The 16,208-nt window shown below is 38.3% G+C and overlaps 1 protein-coding gene across 6 annotated transcripts in view; it reads left to right on the top strand.

Moving 5' to 3' along the window:
• Window positions 1-16,208, top strand: part of mrtfab (myocardin related transcription factor Ab) — a 58,952-nt gene that overhangs the window by 16,248 nt on the left and 26,496 nt on the right. The window contains exon 1 of one of the 6 annotated variants that reach the window (XM_017433643.3): window positions 10,305-10,878. The exons of the other annotated variants lie outside the window; for them this stretch is intronic. Coding sequence (XP_017289132.1) covers window positions 10,743-10,878 — 136 coding nt within the window. The 5' untranslated portion in view covers window positions 10,305-10,742. Of the gene's footprint in view, window positions 1-10,304; window positions 10,879-16,208 lie in introns of those variants that run through there. 6 annotated transcript variants of the gene reach the window in all.

Here is a 16,208-nt window from a genome sequence, read left to right as displayed (position 1 = left end):
TGGGGGGTGGGGGGGGGGGAAGATGGAGAGTGAGAGACATGATAAAGAATAAGTGAAATAAAAGAAAATGAAAGGCTAAAAATCAGCAGAAGAAAGGAAGGTGTTATCTGTCTAAGCAAACAACGGGAACAGACTCAGTCCAGCTGCAGATAGCCTTGTCTTTGTGCCAGATATTCTGCTCCAATAATGAATTATCACCATGATATTCATAAATATAAGGGGGAAAAAAGATAATAAATGGATCTCTGCACGTTGGGCACAAATATTACGAGAACAGGTTAAAAACTGAACTGTTATACAATAATCACACAAACAAAAATAGGTTTATGTTACTAAGATAAATTTGCAAGAATCAAAATCTAATTGTGTCCATCTCAACACACATACACCCCCTCAGACCACACACGAATAATCTTTGCAGACAGGCTCACTCACACTTCACACCTCATGTCCGAACTGAGTGTGCACCTGCAGGGTTTGGTCGCTGTCCATTTTCACAATATGTTCTGACAGTGCGGTATTTCTGCAAGCACCGACACACTTGCATGTTTGATACGCCACCCAGTAAATTCCTGTCAGATAATGAGAAGTCAGAGAGCATAGCCGGGCAGCCTCAGTCAGATCTGTTGCCCTAAAGCCAAAGAAAAGTGCTTTATCTACTTCACAGCTTTGCTTGTAGCAACAGGAACATGCTTGCTGCACACCCACAGGTACAAGCCCACTCATGCTGGAGCCTACAGCCTGTATTTCAGTCTCAGAGAGCAGCCTTGAACAGGCAGTGCTAAGCAGTTGAGCACCGACAAACATTTTCTCAGAAAAATACATATGTTGCCAACAATTGGTAAGACGACGCTTACGGACGCATAGATAGACATGAAGCTAGGAACTGATTCAGACACGCTCATTTGGAGCTGCTTTGTAGCAAAGCCAGTGTTTCTCCTTAGTTTCAGGCCTGGGGAGGGACTTATCAGCAAGACAAAGAATTTACATAATAAATTAAATGTTAAATAATAATTATCTATGTTAACATTTGTATAGCATAAGTAGAACATTTAAGTAGATTAATAATAGTTTTATTACTTTGATTTATTTACAAATTGTGCAGCTTTTCTCACTGCATTGTATTCTTTAGGGTGTTATGGCCCATTGGCTCAAATGAACGTAACACAATGAGTAGCACACAGAAACAGGCAGAGCTAACGATAAAGGTTTTTTTAAAGTCCGAAATAAGTAGCTGAGTGAAGCAAACAGCCAAGCAGCACCCAGTCAGCCTGCAGCCAAGAGAGGGAAGAGAGAGGAGGGAAGGGTGTGGCCCAGCTAAGTAAGCTGCTCACACCTGCAGATGGTTGCAGTGATTGCAGGTGAAGTTCCTACCTGGAAAAACACACAACAAATGCACACTCCATAATGCCCCACCCTTAAATTGATTGCTCTAAGCCAGGGGTGTCCAAGCCTGGTCCTCAGGGCCACTATCCTGCATGTTTTACTTGTTCCTCTGCTCCAACACACCTGATTTGAATCAATGGGTGATTAACAGGCTTCTGCAGAACATGAAGAGGTGATTTAACCACGGGAAACAAGTAATATATGCAGGATAGTGGCCCTCGAGGACCAGGATTGGAGACCCCTGCTCTAAGCAATCAAGTCGGACTTCTCCAAGAATATCTCCAGAGCCTCTCGAAAAAACAAATTGCCAGGTTTTTTGTTTGTTTTGTTTTTTTCCTTTGGTTATGAGTGGGTTCCAACATTTTTAAATGAATTTAATTCAATCAATGATGATTTTAGCAATGACCATTTTAGCAACAAGGAAGTCCATAAAGTGGAATTTTTGACCATAACAACTCTCATAATGTGAATGTTCACTAGTCAAAATGAGATTACAGCGATTAAAAATCCTAAGGCTTGATACTGACTGGGTGATTTTGCATTTATATAACTTTGTTGTATTAAAAAGGGTGATATTTTAAAAAATATATAGCACAGATTGTCCTTTGCATAGTACAAATTACTTAAAATTGCCAGTTTTTATTAGACAGACTGACAGATTTTTGCCTTGAAATAATAGATAATGCTTGGGGAAATGCAGAAAGATAAAAACGAACGCAGAAGTTTGAGATATTGGCAATAAAATGGCAGGTCAGCCATTGTGCTTAGCATGTTTTAAAGTACTTCAGTGTTGTCATTTTCATAGATGTGCTCTCTAAGTGCTGATGACACAGGTGCAAATGCGCTGCTGCAGGAACACGGGACACAGATCCTCTGCTTGGTCTGATTCGCCTCGTCTTCACCTCTGCTTGCTCTGTTGCTGCTGAATCAGACAACAGCCATTAGTGTGTGACTCACCTGCCAACAGTAAATGTGGCACACTCAGAGACGACAGACTGTAGCAGAGGTCACTGAACTGACAGGACTCTTGTTTCTTTATGGTGACTCAGACATGAACTGTGTGGTCTGTGGTCACAACAGCAACAGGAATACTAAAGTTGTACGCTAGACTGTCATAAAGTTGATGGAGTACATGTAAAACTAATTTTACTTGCATGTGACAACTGACACAGCAGATCTTGACCCTCCTTAAACTGTTTCTTCAAACACCGACTTCAGTTTGTGCCTGATGTCAAACCAAAGCGCACAGCGGCTGTAGCTAGAATAGAAGTGCTACTGATCACCTAAAAGCTTTGTCTGTTATTTTTAACCTCATTAATGTTGTAGCAAGATAAAAATGCAATCTGTTACCAAGACATGTCAAGTAGATTTATCAAAAGGTAACCAGAGAATAACGTTTTTCTGTGAAAATGCAGTGTGAATGCTACAGCAATACGCTGATGAAGCTAAAATTGTGCCGTTTAAAGCTAAAACAAGCAAAACCGAGGCTGAAATGAGCAGGATACAAAAGCAAATATAAATGCAGCAGAAAACAAACTAAAAGTAGCAAAACAGCAGGTGAAATTAACAAAACTGTAGCTAAAAATAGCTGAACAGTTGTTAAGGCTACGATTAGCTAAACACTGGTTAAAATTAGCAAAACTGATGGTAATAAAAGAAAATCCTAATCTAAAAGTAGCTTTTGATGTATGAATGGTTCAAATAGCACAAGGTATGTAGAAGCAGTTGGAGCACAAATATGTTCGGAAGAAACACTAAACAGGAAAACAATAGAATGAATGCTGACTCAGCATTCACACAATTAATACAAAAACAAATTAGGTCTGCAAAACACCCATGACAAAGTTTTCTGACAGGTGCAGTAAAAAAACAAAGATATGTTTACTATCTTGAGAAGATAAAGAGAGCTTGGTTTAAAAAAAAACAGACTTAAAAGAGGAGGAAAAAATAGTCAGAACATGATCCTCTCTTTAAGCTTTTTGTTGTAATGTAATCTGTATACTTCATTTTGCAGCTGCAAGTTGCTTGTATAAAAAAGTAGAAACTTGTGACCCCATTGAAGGTCTGAGTCTAATAAAAACCTGGCACTCAAGTATATTAACAGCCCAGCTTTTATTAGATGTTATATTATACAGTAACAGAAAGAGGAGAGCAGAAGAAAAGAAAGAAGGAAAGAGGTCTACAAATCTCAAAGATGGAAAACATTTTCAATACAATATTCTAATGTCCAGAAAATACTTTTTATATGCAAACTAGAAAAACTGCATTTTCTGTGAAATGCTGAGTGCTGAATGACAACAGCTGAATGTGCTGAAGAAACTTCTTCTTGAGTGATTAAAGCAAAAGGCTAAGTAGCAAAAACGCTATGTAAAAGCAGCATAATGGTAGTTAAATGTATAAAGTGGCACAAGAGAAAAACAGAGCCTGTAGCTCAAACGCAGCAATGTTTTTGAAGAAATTGAAGAGATCTTAATATATTTCTATGGGGAAATATTTGTAAATAAAGGTAAATATTTCAAATAGTATAAAAGTTACAAAAACCAAACATCATAGTAGCCATCTCCTGAAGGAACTGGATGTTTTAATATAGAAATTACCAAAATAGCACAAAGTATACAGAAGTTTCACATAATAATAAATAGAAGACAGTTGGCTGAACTGTGAAAGTATCCTCAGTAAAATGTGACTTTACTACAAGCGTTCTAGTCTGTTTTTGTAGGATTGAAAGGGAAACCAGTTGTAAGAGAGAAAAGAAAGTTGTGTTTCCTCTTTAAGGGGGTTACAGTTAAAATGACTTTCAGATGTTTGAGTTATGTAACAAACAGTCCGTTACAGACCCATCATTCCTGCTCCTCTCTCATTTTTCTTCTCTTGTAGACTCTTGTTCGGCCTCAGCTCTCCTCGCTGTTGCTTTGTGTTTTACAGTTTAGGCTGCAGGATTTTTCTTGTTGGCTTTAGTTTTTTACCTTTCAAGGTCTGCTTTTCAAATCAACTTCTCCTATTTACGTTGAACTTCTTTTGTGTAATATGACATGATTATTCCTTTAAGCTAATCAATGACAACAGTCAAAAAGAGCACTTAATTACTTCAGTATTAAAAGGACTTTAAATTGTTTTGAATTCTTTTCTGGTGTTACTTTTTCAAAAGTTTAAAAAATAGTCAAAATAAATCACATTAGAGTATATTAATACAATCGGAAATCTAAAACTTCTCAGGATTTACAGGCTGTCACATTCAGGGTTTGTGCAGTTACTGAGAATACTTGAGTCCTTTTGTTTTCATGTGGTGTTTCAGAAGTTGATAACTGCTGGATTTTTAAAATAAATTGTTTCAAAACACTTAAAACTATAATTTGATAGTTATTATGATAAATCACAATGCCATTAAACCAGTGGTTTTTGATGGATGGGGTGGGGGGGGTTGGCACGCAGGATTTTATTGTAATCCATAGGTGGCCCAGAAGAAAATCTTTGGGAACCACTGCATTAAACAGTTAGTTTTTAGGTAAAAAAATATTTGGATTGTTTTGCCTTTAATTAGGACGACTCAGCAAACTTCAGGGGCCCTCTAAAAGAAGTGATTAAAACTTAGTCATTTGTGTTTTTTACATCAGTTAACAGAAACTGCCAAGTATGATAATTAGGGACTTTTTTGTTTGCCAGTTATTTTTGCCAGACCTTACAGCCCGTATCAAAGGGCCCGGTACCCAATACTCCCGGAGTACCCCCCACAAGACTCCCCAAGGGACACAAAACACATGTAGACTGGTTGGGCGAACTCCCATGCACCCTCAAGGACCCTGCTGAGGGTATAGAGCTGGTCCAGTGTTCCACGGCCAGGACGAAAACCACACTGCTCTTCCTGAATCCGAGGTTCGACTATCCGATGGACCCTCCTCTCCAGAACCCCCGAATAGACCTTACCAGGGAGGCTTAAGAGTGTGATCCCTCTGTAATTGGAACACACCCTCCGGTCCCCCTTTTTGAATTAGGGGACCACCACCCCGGTCTGCCAATCCAGAGGAACTGCCCCCGATGTCCACGCAATACTGCAGAGTCGCGTTAACCAACACAACCCTACAACATCCAGAGCCTTAAGGAACTCCAGGCGAATCTCATCCACCCCCGGAGCCCTGCCACCGAGGAGCTTTTTAACCACCTCGGTGACCTCAGCACCGGAAATTGGAGAGCCCGAACAGTCCCCAGACTCTGCCTCCTCAATGGAAGACGTGCCGGTGGGATTGAGGAGGTCTTCGAAGTATTCTGCCCACTGACCCATGACATCCCGAGTCGAGGTCAGAAACACGTCCCTAGAGCCAGCTTCTGTAGCCGAGGATCAGACCGCCAAGGTCCCCGCCTTCAGCCACCACCCATGCTTACCATATTCAGTCTTGTAAAGCCACCTGCTGAATTTTAGCTCAACTAACCATTTTTGGTTAAACCCGCTTGTTAGATGTTTATTGCTGTGGCTCCAGCGACCTGCTAACTCCAGGTAGCTGAAGGCGGGTAGAAAACTTAACCCACTTTTCTGGGGCAAACTGATAACCCAAACCTGCTGAGTTAACGCTACCCAGGGTTGGCCTGGTCCAAATTTGATTAAACAAACAACCCAGTTTGTAACCCAGCAGTTTTTAGTGTGTAAAAAGTCCTTCAGATTGTTTTTAGGGAAGTTGTAAAAACTCTACTCACTTGATCATATGATGTGTGTATTTTTGTTTTCTCAAAACTACAATTACTTTGAAGTCAAGAATAAAATAGGCTAATAGTTCAAAGAAACTTTTTTTTTTCTTTCAAAAACAACTTTAGTTTTTCTGTAAGTTTAAGACATAATAGGTGGCCATTTGTTTTGTTTTTATAAAGCTTTAAACCATTTCACAAATCCTCAACCTGTATCTTTTTTATATATATATTCTTAGCTGAAGACATTCCAATAGTTTAAAAGTACAACTGTTGTCAACAATTGTATCTGTTATTGACACATAGTTTAATGCACAGCTGAAATAAGAATGTCCAAAAAACTGGGGTTAAAGTTCTGCGATAGATTAATTTGGTAGTATTTAACATGTCTGTTATTCCAAAAACACTTTTACAATGACTTCATTTCCAACGGCAGAGAGTTGAGTTCCAAGCATGTTTGTCTTTCAGTACAAACTGTGACTTCAGTAAGTGATTAAGTGCAGCCTTGTTGTATTGTTTACATTTGGGTTTTGTGCTCGATTCCACATTTCTTCCTCAAATTTGTACACACGGTTGCCATGGAGCTTCAAGTTTCTTCAGTGATGTCAACAGTTAAGATAACATTAACAATTTAACTGACTTTGTCTGTTTGCAGTTCAGAAATGTCACTGGATTACTTTTAAGAATTCCTGGTCTGAGGTCAGTCTTGATTCCTGGCCAAATGCAGGGAGTGCTGATAAATTCCTTGGGGTGGGGGGTGGGGTTACAGGAAGTAAAGTAAAATCAAGGCAGGAATGTTAATGATTGGTCTGACCTGTGGCAGACTGACACAAGGTTGGTAGATCTTTTTTTTTTTTTATTTGTTTGTGCGTTCTTTTCATGTTCCCTAACAGATGTCTTACCAAACCCACCACAGTCCACAGAAATAGTAAATCTGTGTGTGGTGGCAGTTTGGCACTCAGGTTCATTAGATACTTTGTTAGCATTTTATAAAATTGAACAAAATCTTTCTAATTGGCTGATGTTTGAGTTTTGTACAAGGGATTGATTAAAAATCTAGGGAAGTTATCTCATTCAGATCAGAAACAAACTAATCTGGTCAAGCAATTAAAAAAACACACTGATGATTCCAGTATTTAGTGCCAAAATAAAATACTTAAATTTCTTCAAACCTCTTAGCCACTAAAACAGAGTAAAAACGTATTTATAGGACTTTTTTAAGGTCAGTTTTGTCAACATAGTCAAAGATCTACAAAGACATTACCTGAAAGTTTAAGAGCAGAAAGAAATTTTGTCAACAAGAGTTCAAGATGGATCCAAACGTGTTGCTGAGTGTGATATTGGACCTCAGTGTCAGTGTTTATGGGGAGTGCCAATTGTTGTAGATGTTTTCTTTTCTTCTGCTTTACAAATTCCTAGAAATGTTTTTTTGGTAAAGAACAGAGGAAGACCAGAACATTGCTCACAGTCAAATTATTTTATTTTAGTTTTTTTTTTAACTTCTTGTACAAGCTGCAATTTAAAATAAATCAACCAGTATTTAACATATGAATGAATAAATAAAATAAAAAAAAACAACAACTTAGAATTACTTCCTTGAAACCTTTCCAAAAGCACCTGTGGCTGTGAAACACTGAAAACCATAAAAACTACCTACAATTCTGAATTAGTCTGTTGTCTTTGAAGGCCTTTTGTGATTAAGGAACACTAGTTATATAAAAGATCAAGGGTTTTAGAAAAAAAAACAGTCTGTTTGGTTGTTGGTGCATGTTGCTGAGATTAGGGTAATTTACTGATTGACATCCTTAATTCAGTGTTGGACTGACCACTGGGCATATCAATAAGACATAAGGTAATGAAACAGGGATTCAAAAGAAGAGCACTTTCAAATGGATTGGTACAGACGCAGACCCTTTTGTTAAAGAAAGAAAAACCCACAGAGGTCGCTGTAATAACTTGAAACTGACATAAGTAATAGTCTATTTCTTTTTCTTTTAGCTGTTCCCTTTTTAGGGGTCGCCACAGCGAGTCATCTTCCTCCATCTAACTGTCTTCTGCATCTTCTGTCCTCATTCTCTAACAGCATCCATAAACAGTAGTAATAATAATAATAACCATAATCTATTAATGAAAGTAAATCTTTGCTTTTGAATTTTGGTTCAACAAAACTATATTAAAAAAAAAAACTATTAAAACTGACCTTGACAAAATCGATGGTATCATAGAGTTAAAAACGGAAAGGGAGCACTCCCGTTCATGACATTGCCATCTTTGAAATGATGTAGGTCTTCAGCTATACACTAGATCTTCCTAAAATTCAACACACTAGTGTCAAATCATGTCAGCTACATGAAATATACACAGTGAAAGCTGAACAAGGCAGTGGAGAGCCAGAAGTCAGTAGGGAAGCTGAAGTTCTGAGAATTTGTGTTGGAAAGATGAATTGTCAACATACAGACCTGTGAGTCCTCATTGTAACATCCTGTCTTTATAAAATATAGTAACAATACTAGTGTAAAAGTAAAACATGCGTGACAATTAAAAATAACACAATATGTTGTAGGATCCAGATTGGAAGGAGTTGAAGCTTCAGGGAAATCAGGATATGTGCACAATTATTCTTCATCCAATTTATTGTTTAGACATGCAGCAGTGTCAGTGTGAACATAGTAGATTTATCATGTGTCAACATGTTCTGAATGTAGTTTTTCTTGATAAATTGATTAAATTCTCACAAACGTGTATTGTCTGGTTACTTACCTATGAAAGAATATTTGAGATGCTTTTATTGGCGCAGTTATGACATGCACACCTCAGGCATGGTGCTACAACAAGACCACTGATTCCTGTTTTGATAATGATGGCGATTGTCCATTGAATTACACAATCATGTGACAAGTGCTCCCTCTTTGTTTTTAACTCTGTGGATGGGACCCATAACTTAATGTTTAGTTGCCCAACCTTTTTGAACCAATCACTGCCATCAAGTTATTCATTTAACTCTTTGAGACTTCTGCATGTGTCTACAGTTTTTATTTGCTAAATTTGTCAGAATTCAGCAAATTGATGGGTTCAAATTTTGTATAACCTTAAATTAAGACACCACAGATCAATATCACATCTGTAAAACTACCGTTCTTTAGTTTCTGTTTGCTTTTTATTTTCTGTATTTTACTTTATGAAAGTTATATTCTGAGACAGACTATTTATCTTTCGAACCCATAACCTTTATTTGAAGAAGCCCACCTGCACACCCCTCCCCAAGTCTCCCCTGTATTAATCCCAAAGTGTGTGTGGTTGTCTTTGTGTTTCCTGCCCAGACAGTGAATCATAACAGCAAGTGAACTTTAATCTTGTAGTAACAGAGTACGCTTGTTCAAGGTGTTGCCTGTGTTTTCATGATTCTGTGACACCTGCTTGATGCTAACTCTTTTGTGTTGTTCAGATGGTGAAAGGAAACGTACTGCAGCCATGTGTTGTATTATTTAAAACATTGATTTAGTCTTTAAAAAATCGGGTCCAACCTTATCCTGTGTGTCTGTAGGCTGTGATGTGTGAGGCTCAGAGTAACATTACCCTGCCAGGCACAGGTGATATCAGGCTGAATATAGCTCCCTTTTGACCAGCTGGTCTTGCTATTTAAAACAGATGGGGGGTGGGGGCATGGATGGCATTCACCATCAGCAATCAGCAGGGCCCAAACAGTTTTGTGGTCCTGAGCAAGGTGTTTAGATAGGTTTCAGGATGCATCAGATTTTCTGTTTTGAACCATAGTCATAAATGAAAATGTCTCCCGTTTAATGAAGGAACTGTTGTCTGAACATTTCAGAAGCTCATTGTTGATTGGAGTGTGTGTTATCAATGCAGAAAACTGTTAGGGAGATAAATCCTAGAGATGATTATGTTGGATAAGGTCATTGCTGAAAACTGGTACTGTTGTTTCTGGTTTTTTAAAGGAAGTGTATGTTAAGAAACACATTGTGTGTGTTGTTACAGCGATTCTGATGTGTGTTTGTATTGAACAGGGAGGAGGTTTGAATGTGGCAGCCTTTCTGAGCTTGTAACTGTGAATGAATGGCAACAGCTGAGCAGGGGAACTTAATCAGTGTGTGTGTGTGTGTGTGTTTGTGTGTTAGATTCAAGAGGAGCTGCAACTAAAAGCAGTCTCACTGGGGACTCTTTCAGCATAGTTCAGTGCTATCCCGTCTTCCTCAGCCGCTTGTGTTTTTTTTTTTGTTTGTTTTGTTTTTTTAAGTTTACTCCACATTGCTCTCTCGTCTAGTTTGTCCATGACTCGCTCTGCAGATCTCTCTAACCCAGCTCTTTGAGAAGCTGCGGAACGGCACTGTAGTGACTCGTCTGCTGCCGCTGCAAACGGAAAGGAGAGGAAAAAGAGAGAGAAGCTGAGACAGACCAGTCGATCATCTTGATACAGAGGAGACGGAGTCAGAGAGGACGGCGTCAGCAGCAGCAGTGTTTTTCCATGCTGTTAGAATTTCATAAAAATATTCTTTGACTTGTACAGGAGTTTTCTAAAGCATATGATTTGGACAACAAGCTGTAGGAATAGCTTTTGACACGTACAGGAATCCTCTAGTACCCAACATTTGGGACTTCAGGGGAGGACTGCTTCTGACTGAGATGTTCAGTTCTTACCTGGTAATTGATCTGCGCTCTGAATGATAATGCTGGACACCAACCACTGCCTGTCCTTTGACCCCTCCTCCCTGGGCTCTCCCCCAGTGGCAGAAGACATGGAAAAGGCAGACTTGAAGATGGATCATGACAGACTTGTGTATCACAGCCTGAAAGAAGGTGGGCAATCAGAGTCACACACACAGACATATCTGATATTACTCTGTTTCTTTGCCTCCGTTGAAATGTTCTTATCACTACTTTATTGCTTCATATAAATAGTTGATGAGGTTTATTGGCTTGTGGAAAACAGAAGACAGTCGAGGAGGTTCTGTTTTCTGTTTGAGTTACAGGAGATGTGTGCCAGGTAAAACACCTGAGTATAGATTTTATGTAAACCATCTTATTATCACCTGCTACCAAAGCCGAAAGTGCAACGTAGTTTTCACCTGTGTGTTTGTTTTCTGTAACGTCTGCAAAATATTTCATGAACCAATGAATTTTAACGAAACTCTCAAAGTAATCATTGATTGAACATTTAAAACTTATTAACATGTGGAGTCAATCCAATTGAAGATGGCCATCACAGCTAATCAACCTTAGAAAGCATGAAAATGACTAGAACTCAATTTTACAGATGTTGAGCTATAATTTGGTGCGGTAGTAGCTGAGAGTTGTATCACATGAAATCAGATAACATCATTTTCAAGGTTTGACCAGAACAGCTAGACCTCCATTATTTCTCATCATAAGATGATGTCAGTCTAAAACTCTGACATGAAAGGCAAGATGCAGTCCTTCAAGGAATGCTAAAATATATTTAGTGTTTAAAGTATAACGTCTTGAGTTCAGTTCTTGTATTTATCCTCAGTATTTTCTGATATTCCTACTTTATTTAGGCATCATTTACTGATGCTTTCTACCCAACTTTCCTTAGGAAGTAGCAAGACAACATTGCCCATGAGCACGTTTGGATATCATAACAAAGAAAACAGGAACCTTCACATAAAACTTGCGGCACTAAAAGACAAAATTCCTTTAAAGACTAATATTTAAATCAATCGTATATTGTGAATACTGAAAAGCAATGAAATTGTATTTTTAGCTTGAATGAAGGTTTTTCCTTTTTAAAAAATGCGTTTTGTTTAAAGTTTGGTATAAAGATGTTGTGTTATATGATGCTTTGATACTCCCTCCTTCCATTGTCCTGTTTGGATTTAGATGTGCTTTGCGCTGAACTTACTGAAGTGATTTTGTTTCAAAAGTTTAGGGCAGTAAACACTTTCCACTCTCAAAACTCCCAATTAAATATCCTAATTTGGTATGATCTCTGTCAGAGCAGCAGTCAAAAAATGTTTATAGCCAACTTTCAATACAAGCCGGGAGCAGTGGAGTCACAGATGACATAAAACATTCTTGGGAGGTTAGAGCGACTGAACTTGGAGTCGTCTGGAGAGAAGCACAGGAGAATGACTGGATAAAAAGCACTTCAATACAACAACAACAACTGACAGTCTGTGCAAGTGTTTCATATGTCTGAGGCCTGGTTCACATGTTAACACTGTCTTTCCAAAACAGTCTTTTTATTTGTTGTTTCTAAAAATATCCTCCTAAACATGGCACCATTTCTAGAAATGTTTTCATCAAGCAGGAAATTGACCCAAAATGCTGCAGTAGCTGCACCAGGCCTGTATGTGGTGCTGTAGCAGTGCCATGAAAATACACCAGAAACAATAAACAAACTGTAACGCAAGTATTTTTCTACTTGCGTTTACAAATTGCTTCTTGTCTCTGGTGTATTGAAAAACTGAGGGAGAGAAAATCTATTCCATTTTGTGGTCTGACGATGAAGTGCAAGTTGTACTTTGTGTCACATTAAACTACAATTGGCTGGGAGTTGTGTCAGTCCAATTACAAGGACAAAATAAAGAATTTCAGACCTAGTAAACAGGGAGGGATGCCTTGAGGGAAGAGTTTTCTCACAGTTCTCAAATATCACGCTAAATTCTTGATCTCTAACTAGGGCAGGATTAGGAAGGATGTGGGCCCGTGGACTAAAGCTACTTTTGTGCCCCTATGACATGATTTTTATTACAAATTAGAACACTGATACTTGTATGTACAACAACTTTAATGTTTGTAGTTATACAAGAAGAGCTGCTATTAATGTAATATTTACAGTCGGAAGCACAGAAAAGCTATATACCCACCATCTAAAATTATGCTTTAATTTATCAGTTTATGTTTTTAATAAGCTGTTACTGTTACAAACCACATGGGGATCTGACCTGTTTCTCTATTTAAACTTAAAAATAAAGTATATTTTTTCATTTGCCAAAAAATGTTTAAATATGTCAAAGCAGTGAGAGAGAAAAGGTCAAGATACAGAATACCAACGTGCCAAATAACAGGCAACACTGCAGTAATCATTTAAAAAGCTGAAAACTACACAAAGCAAAATAAGTCATTTTCTTGTCATTTAAAAAGATAAGTTTGAGACAGAAAATGTAAAAAAAATACCTTTAACTTACCTGACTTTATGAAAAATAACAAGCTGTCTGAAATAATTTAAATAATAAACAGCCTTTGCTGCACGGACCTCAAGAAAAAGGAGCAAATACTGAATGATTAAATGAAACAGCAATACTGCATTAGATTTGTACAAAGCAACAAGAATATTTACACCCTGTGTAATTCAAAGCCCAAATGGTTTGAAGCCATTTACTAAAACTAATAGCACTTTAAAATTGTAAAAATAAGAAATCTGAAACAAACTCTGCAAAAGTTCCCTTGAAATCATTCTGCAGTTGTTAATCAAATTTAAATTAAAACCTTTTTCTACTGATGTGATTTTGACACCTCAAAATAAGCAAAATACAGTGCTTGGACATCCATTCATTACTAACAATATTAGTAATTAGGGCCCTGGGCTACTGTCGCGGTTAACCCTTCAGAAAGTCCAGTCTTGTACACAAGTGTCAGTTTTTTAAAACTATCCTCACGTTTTTTTAAACATATAGTTTATGTATATTGTAGTTTTTCTGCAGTGTCTATTTAAAAAAATGTTGATAGTTCAATAAGGTGAATAAAAACATTTTGTTGTAATAACAAAGGGTTTTTGCTCTGGTCTATTTAAGATAAATCAGCTTTGTCTGTTCATGGAAGTATACAGAGTACACAGGTTTTAATGTAGTTGAGAAACTGTATGTCATCTGGCATTGTTGTTACTGTCAGTGCATCTGTCATACTTGGGGTCAAAGGTCAGGTTGGAGTTAAATCCGTGACATATTTTCCAAAGGTTGTTGCGACTGTCCACATGAAAACACAAGTGTGGCGTTTCAAGACTTTTTTTCATCTTGAACCTGATTTCCAAAAATACTCTTTAGGGGTTCCTAAAATGATGTTTCTCTGTGAAACCAAAGCTGGAATGGTAAATAACCTTTGCATATTCACTAAATGCTGTTCCTATGTGGATAATGCCTGAATCACATCTGTCAGATTAAATCTGGTCTGATTTTAATCATTTTAAATGTTGTTTATTTCTTCATCCAGTTCAGAAAAAGTGTGGCATGAATCACAGAAAGGTGTTAGCCTTTAGAATTTCACTCACGTTACTTGAACTTTAAGGTAATTTGTATTCTGGGCACCTTTTCTTGTCATTTGGCTCCTTGGTGATGGTGCAGCAGCAGCATTACACTGTAGGAGTCATTCAGAGGTGTGACTGGTCGTAACCTTGTGTCGTTCCGGCCCTCCTGCTTCTTTCCACTCTCACTGATGTGTGGACCATTCGCTGTATTCATCTGTCTGCTCAACACATGAACCAAACCTTCCGAATGATGAGCTCATGCACCAGGGCCTTTTTCACTCAGGAATATTTCCAATGCTGCTGCCAAGTGTCACAGCCAATCACAGGGTCTAGTTGGGTGGGATTGTAGCGGTGAGATTATTTCCCCGCTGTGACTGTGGGCTGTTTTATTTTTGTGTGTGTTGTTGTGGATGGCATGTGGTAAGACTCGGTTTTGTCAATCCAGAGTTGTTTGGGGACAACAACAAACGTCAACATGTTTAATCAGGAACATCGGTGCTGCAGGATTAACCCAGCTGGCACTGTGGCTCTTCCTTTCTAGCAACTCATCTACTGATTATCTATTTTTGCACCTTAATCCAAGATTGATTTATTTTTGTCATTTCATATGTTGTTGTAAATGAACAGACAATCATAATTCATGCAGGAGAAGCTCATTTAGCTTCTCAAAATTAAAGAATTGATCTATACTAATATAGGATCAAAGTGAACAAAGGTTAAATTTAAAACTTCAAAACTAATCTTCCAATTAAGAAATACAATTTTCTTTGGTTTAGCCAGCAGGTGGGGGCAATTCTAAAGAGGAGACTTCCTGTTTCTGAGAAGTCAAGTTTTTTTTTTCCTGCCAGCAGATTCATCTTAAATGCGTAAATGGAACCATCTCTTCTTTTTTTTTTCCTTCCTGTGTTCTTCTGTTGTAGCTTGTTATGAATACAAAGGGAGTATTCCAGTAAAAAAGTGTCTGTATGAGTGACTGAATGAGAAATTCTGAAAAGTGCTTTGCAGAACCTATATAAGTTGTAGACCATTTAGATTCTATGATTTGAAAGTAGAAAGGGTATTAGATGTTAAAGTTTTGTATACAACTTCAAAATGCAAAGTACCGAAATATATGGTGGTAAAATTTCTAGCTTCCATGTAAAGTTTGTGTTTGAGATTTAATTTTCAAAACAACTTTGGCTTTTCATGGTCAGCTTTTGATTGTATGTCAGGGTTTCCCCCAGTGTATTATAAACCTGGCGGGCCACCAGGCTTTACTGCCCTTGCTGCCAGGCTAAGCTCCACTTGTTTATTGTAAAATATGTCTTTTTTTTTTTTATCTATACGTTGATCACCGCGTGAGGGTGTGTGCGCCAACAGTGACACAGTCGTGCTGTCCCCGCCCCTGCGCGAAGGCCCCAGGCGGTGTTGGGTGGTCATGTAGTTTTTGTAAGTTTGCGTGTACCTCACGCGCCCCGCTCCAGTCAAAATGGACGGTTTTGGTGCTCTAGCGGAGCTGGTTCACCTATATCAGCATTTATATGATCCCTCTATGAGAGATCCCAAAGATAATCAAACGGTTTAAAACTCCCGGAAGGAGATTACTGCTGCAGCCGATAAAAAGGAGTGTTTACAGACCACAGAGGGAAGAAATGTTGGTCCTATGAATCACAAGTAAAGCAAATAAATCAATGAAAATCAAACTGAATGCTTTAAGTTTAAACATCCTCTCTGTATCACAGCCAGAAACACAACAGCTCTTCCTCCTGAATACGTGCAGCCATATTAGATGTGACAACCATCTGCTCTCTTTGTTACCGTATTTCCACTGGTTACGTAGCGTACTGCCCCCTGTCTTTTTGGAGAAAACTGCTCCAACATAAGTGCAGAGTATAAACGCCCCCACCTCGCTCAGGACCGCGCTCTGTTCACGGAGCCCTGCGTG

Source organism: Kryptolebias marmoratus, linkage group LG2, assembly GCF_001649575.2.
Source record: "Kryptolebias marmoratus isolate JLee-2015 linkage group LG2, ASM164957v2, whole genome shotgun sequence".
Classification (NCBI taxonomy): domain Eukaryota; kingdom Metazoa; phylum Chordata; class Actinopteri; order Cyprinodontiformes; family Rivulidae; genus Kryptolebias; species Kryptolebias marmoratus.
This window is presented reverse-complemented; position numbering and strand designations above follow the sequence as displayed.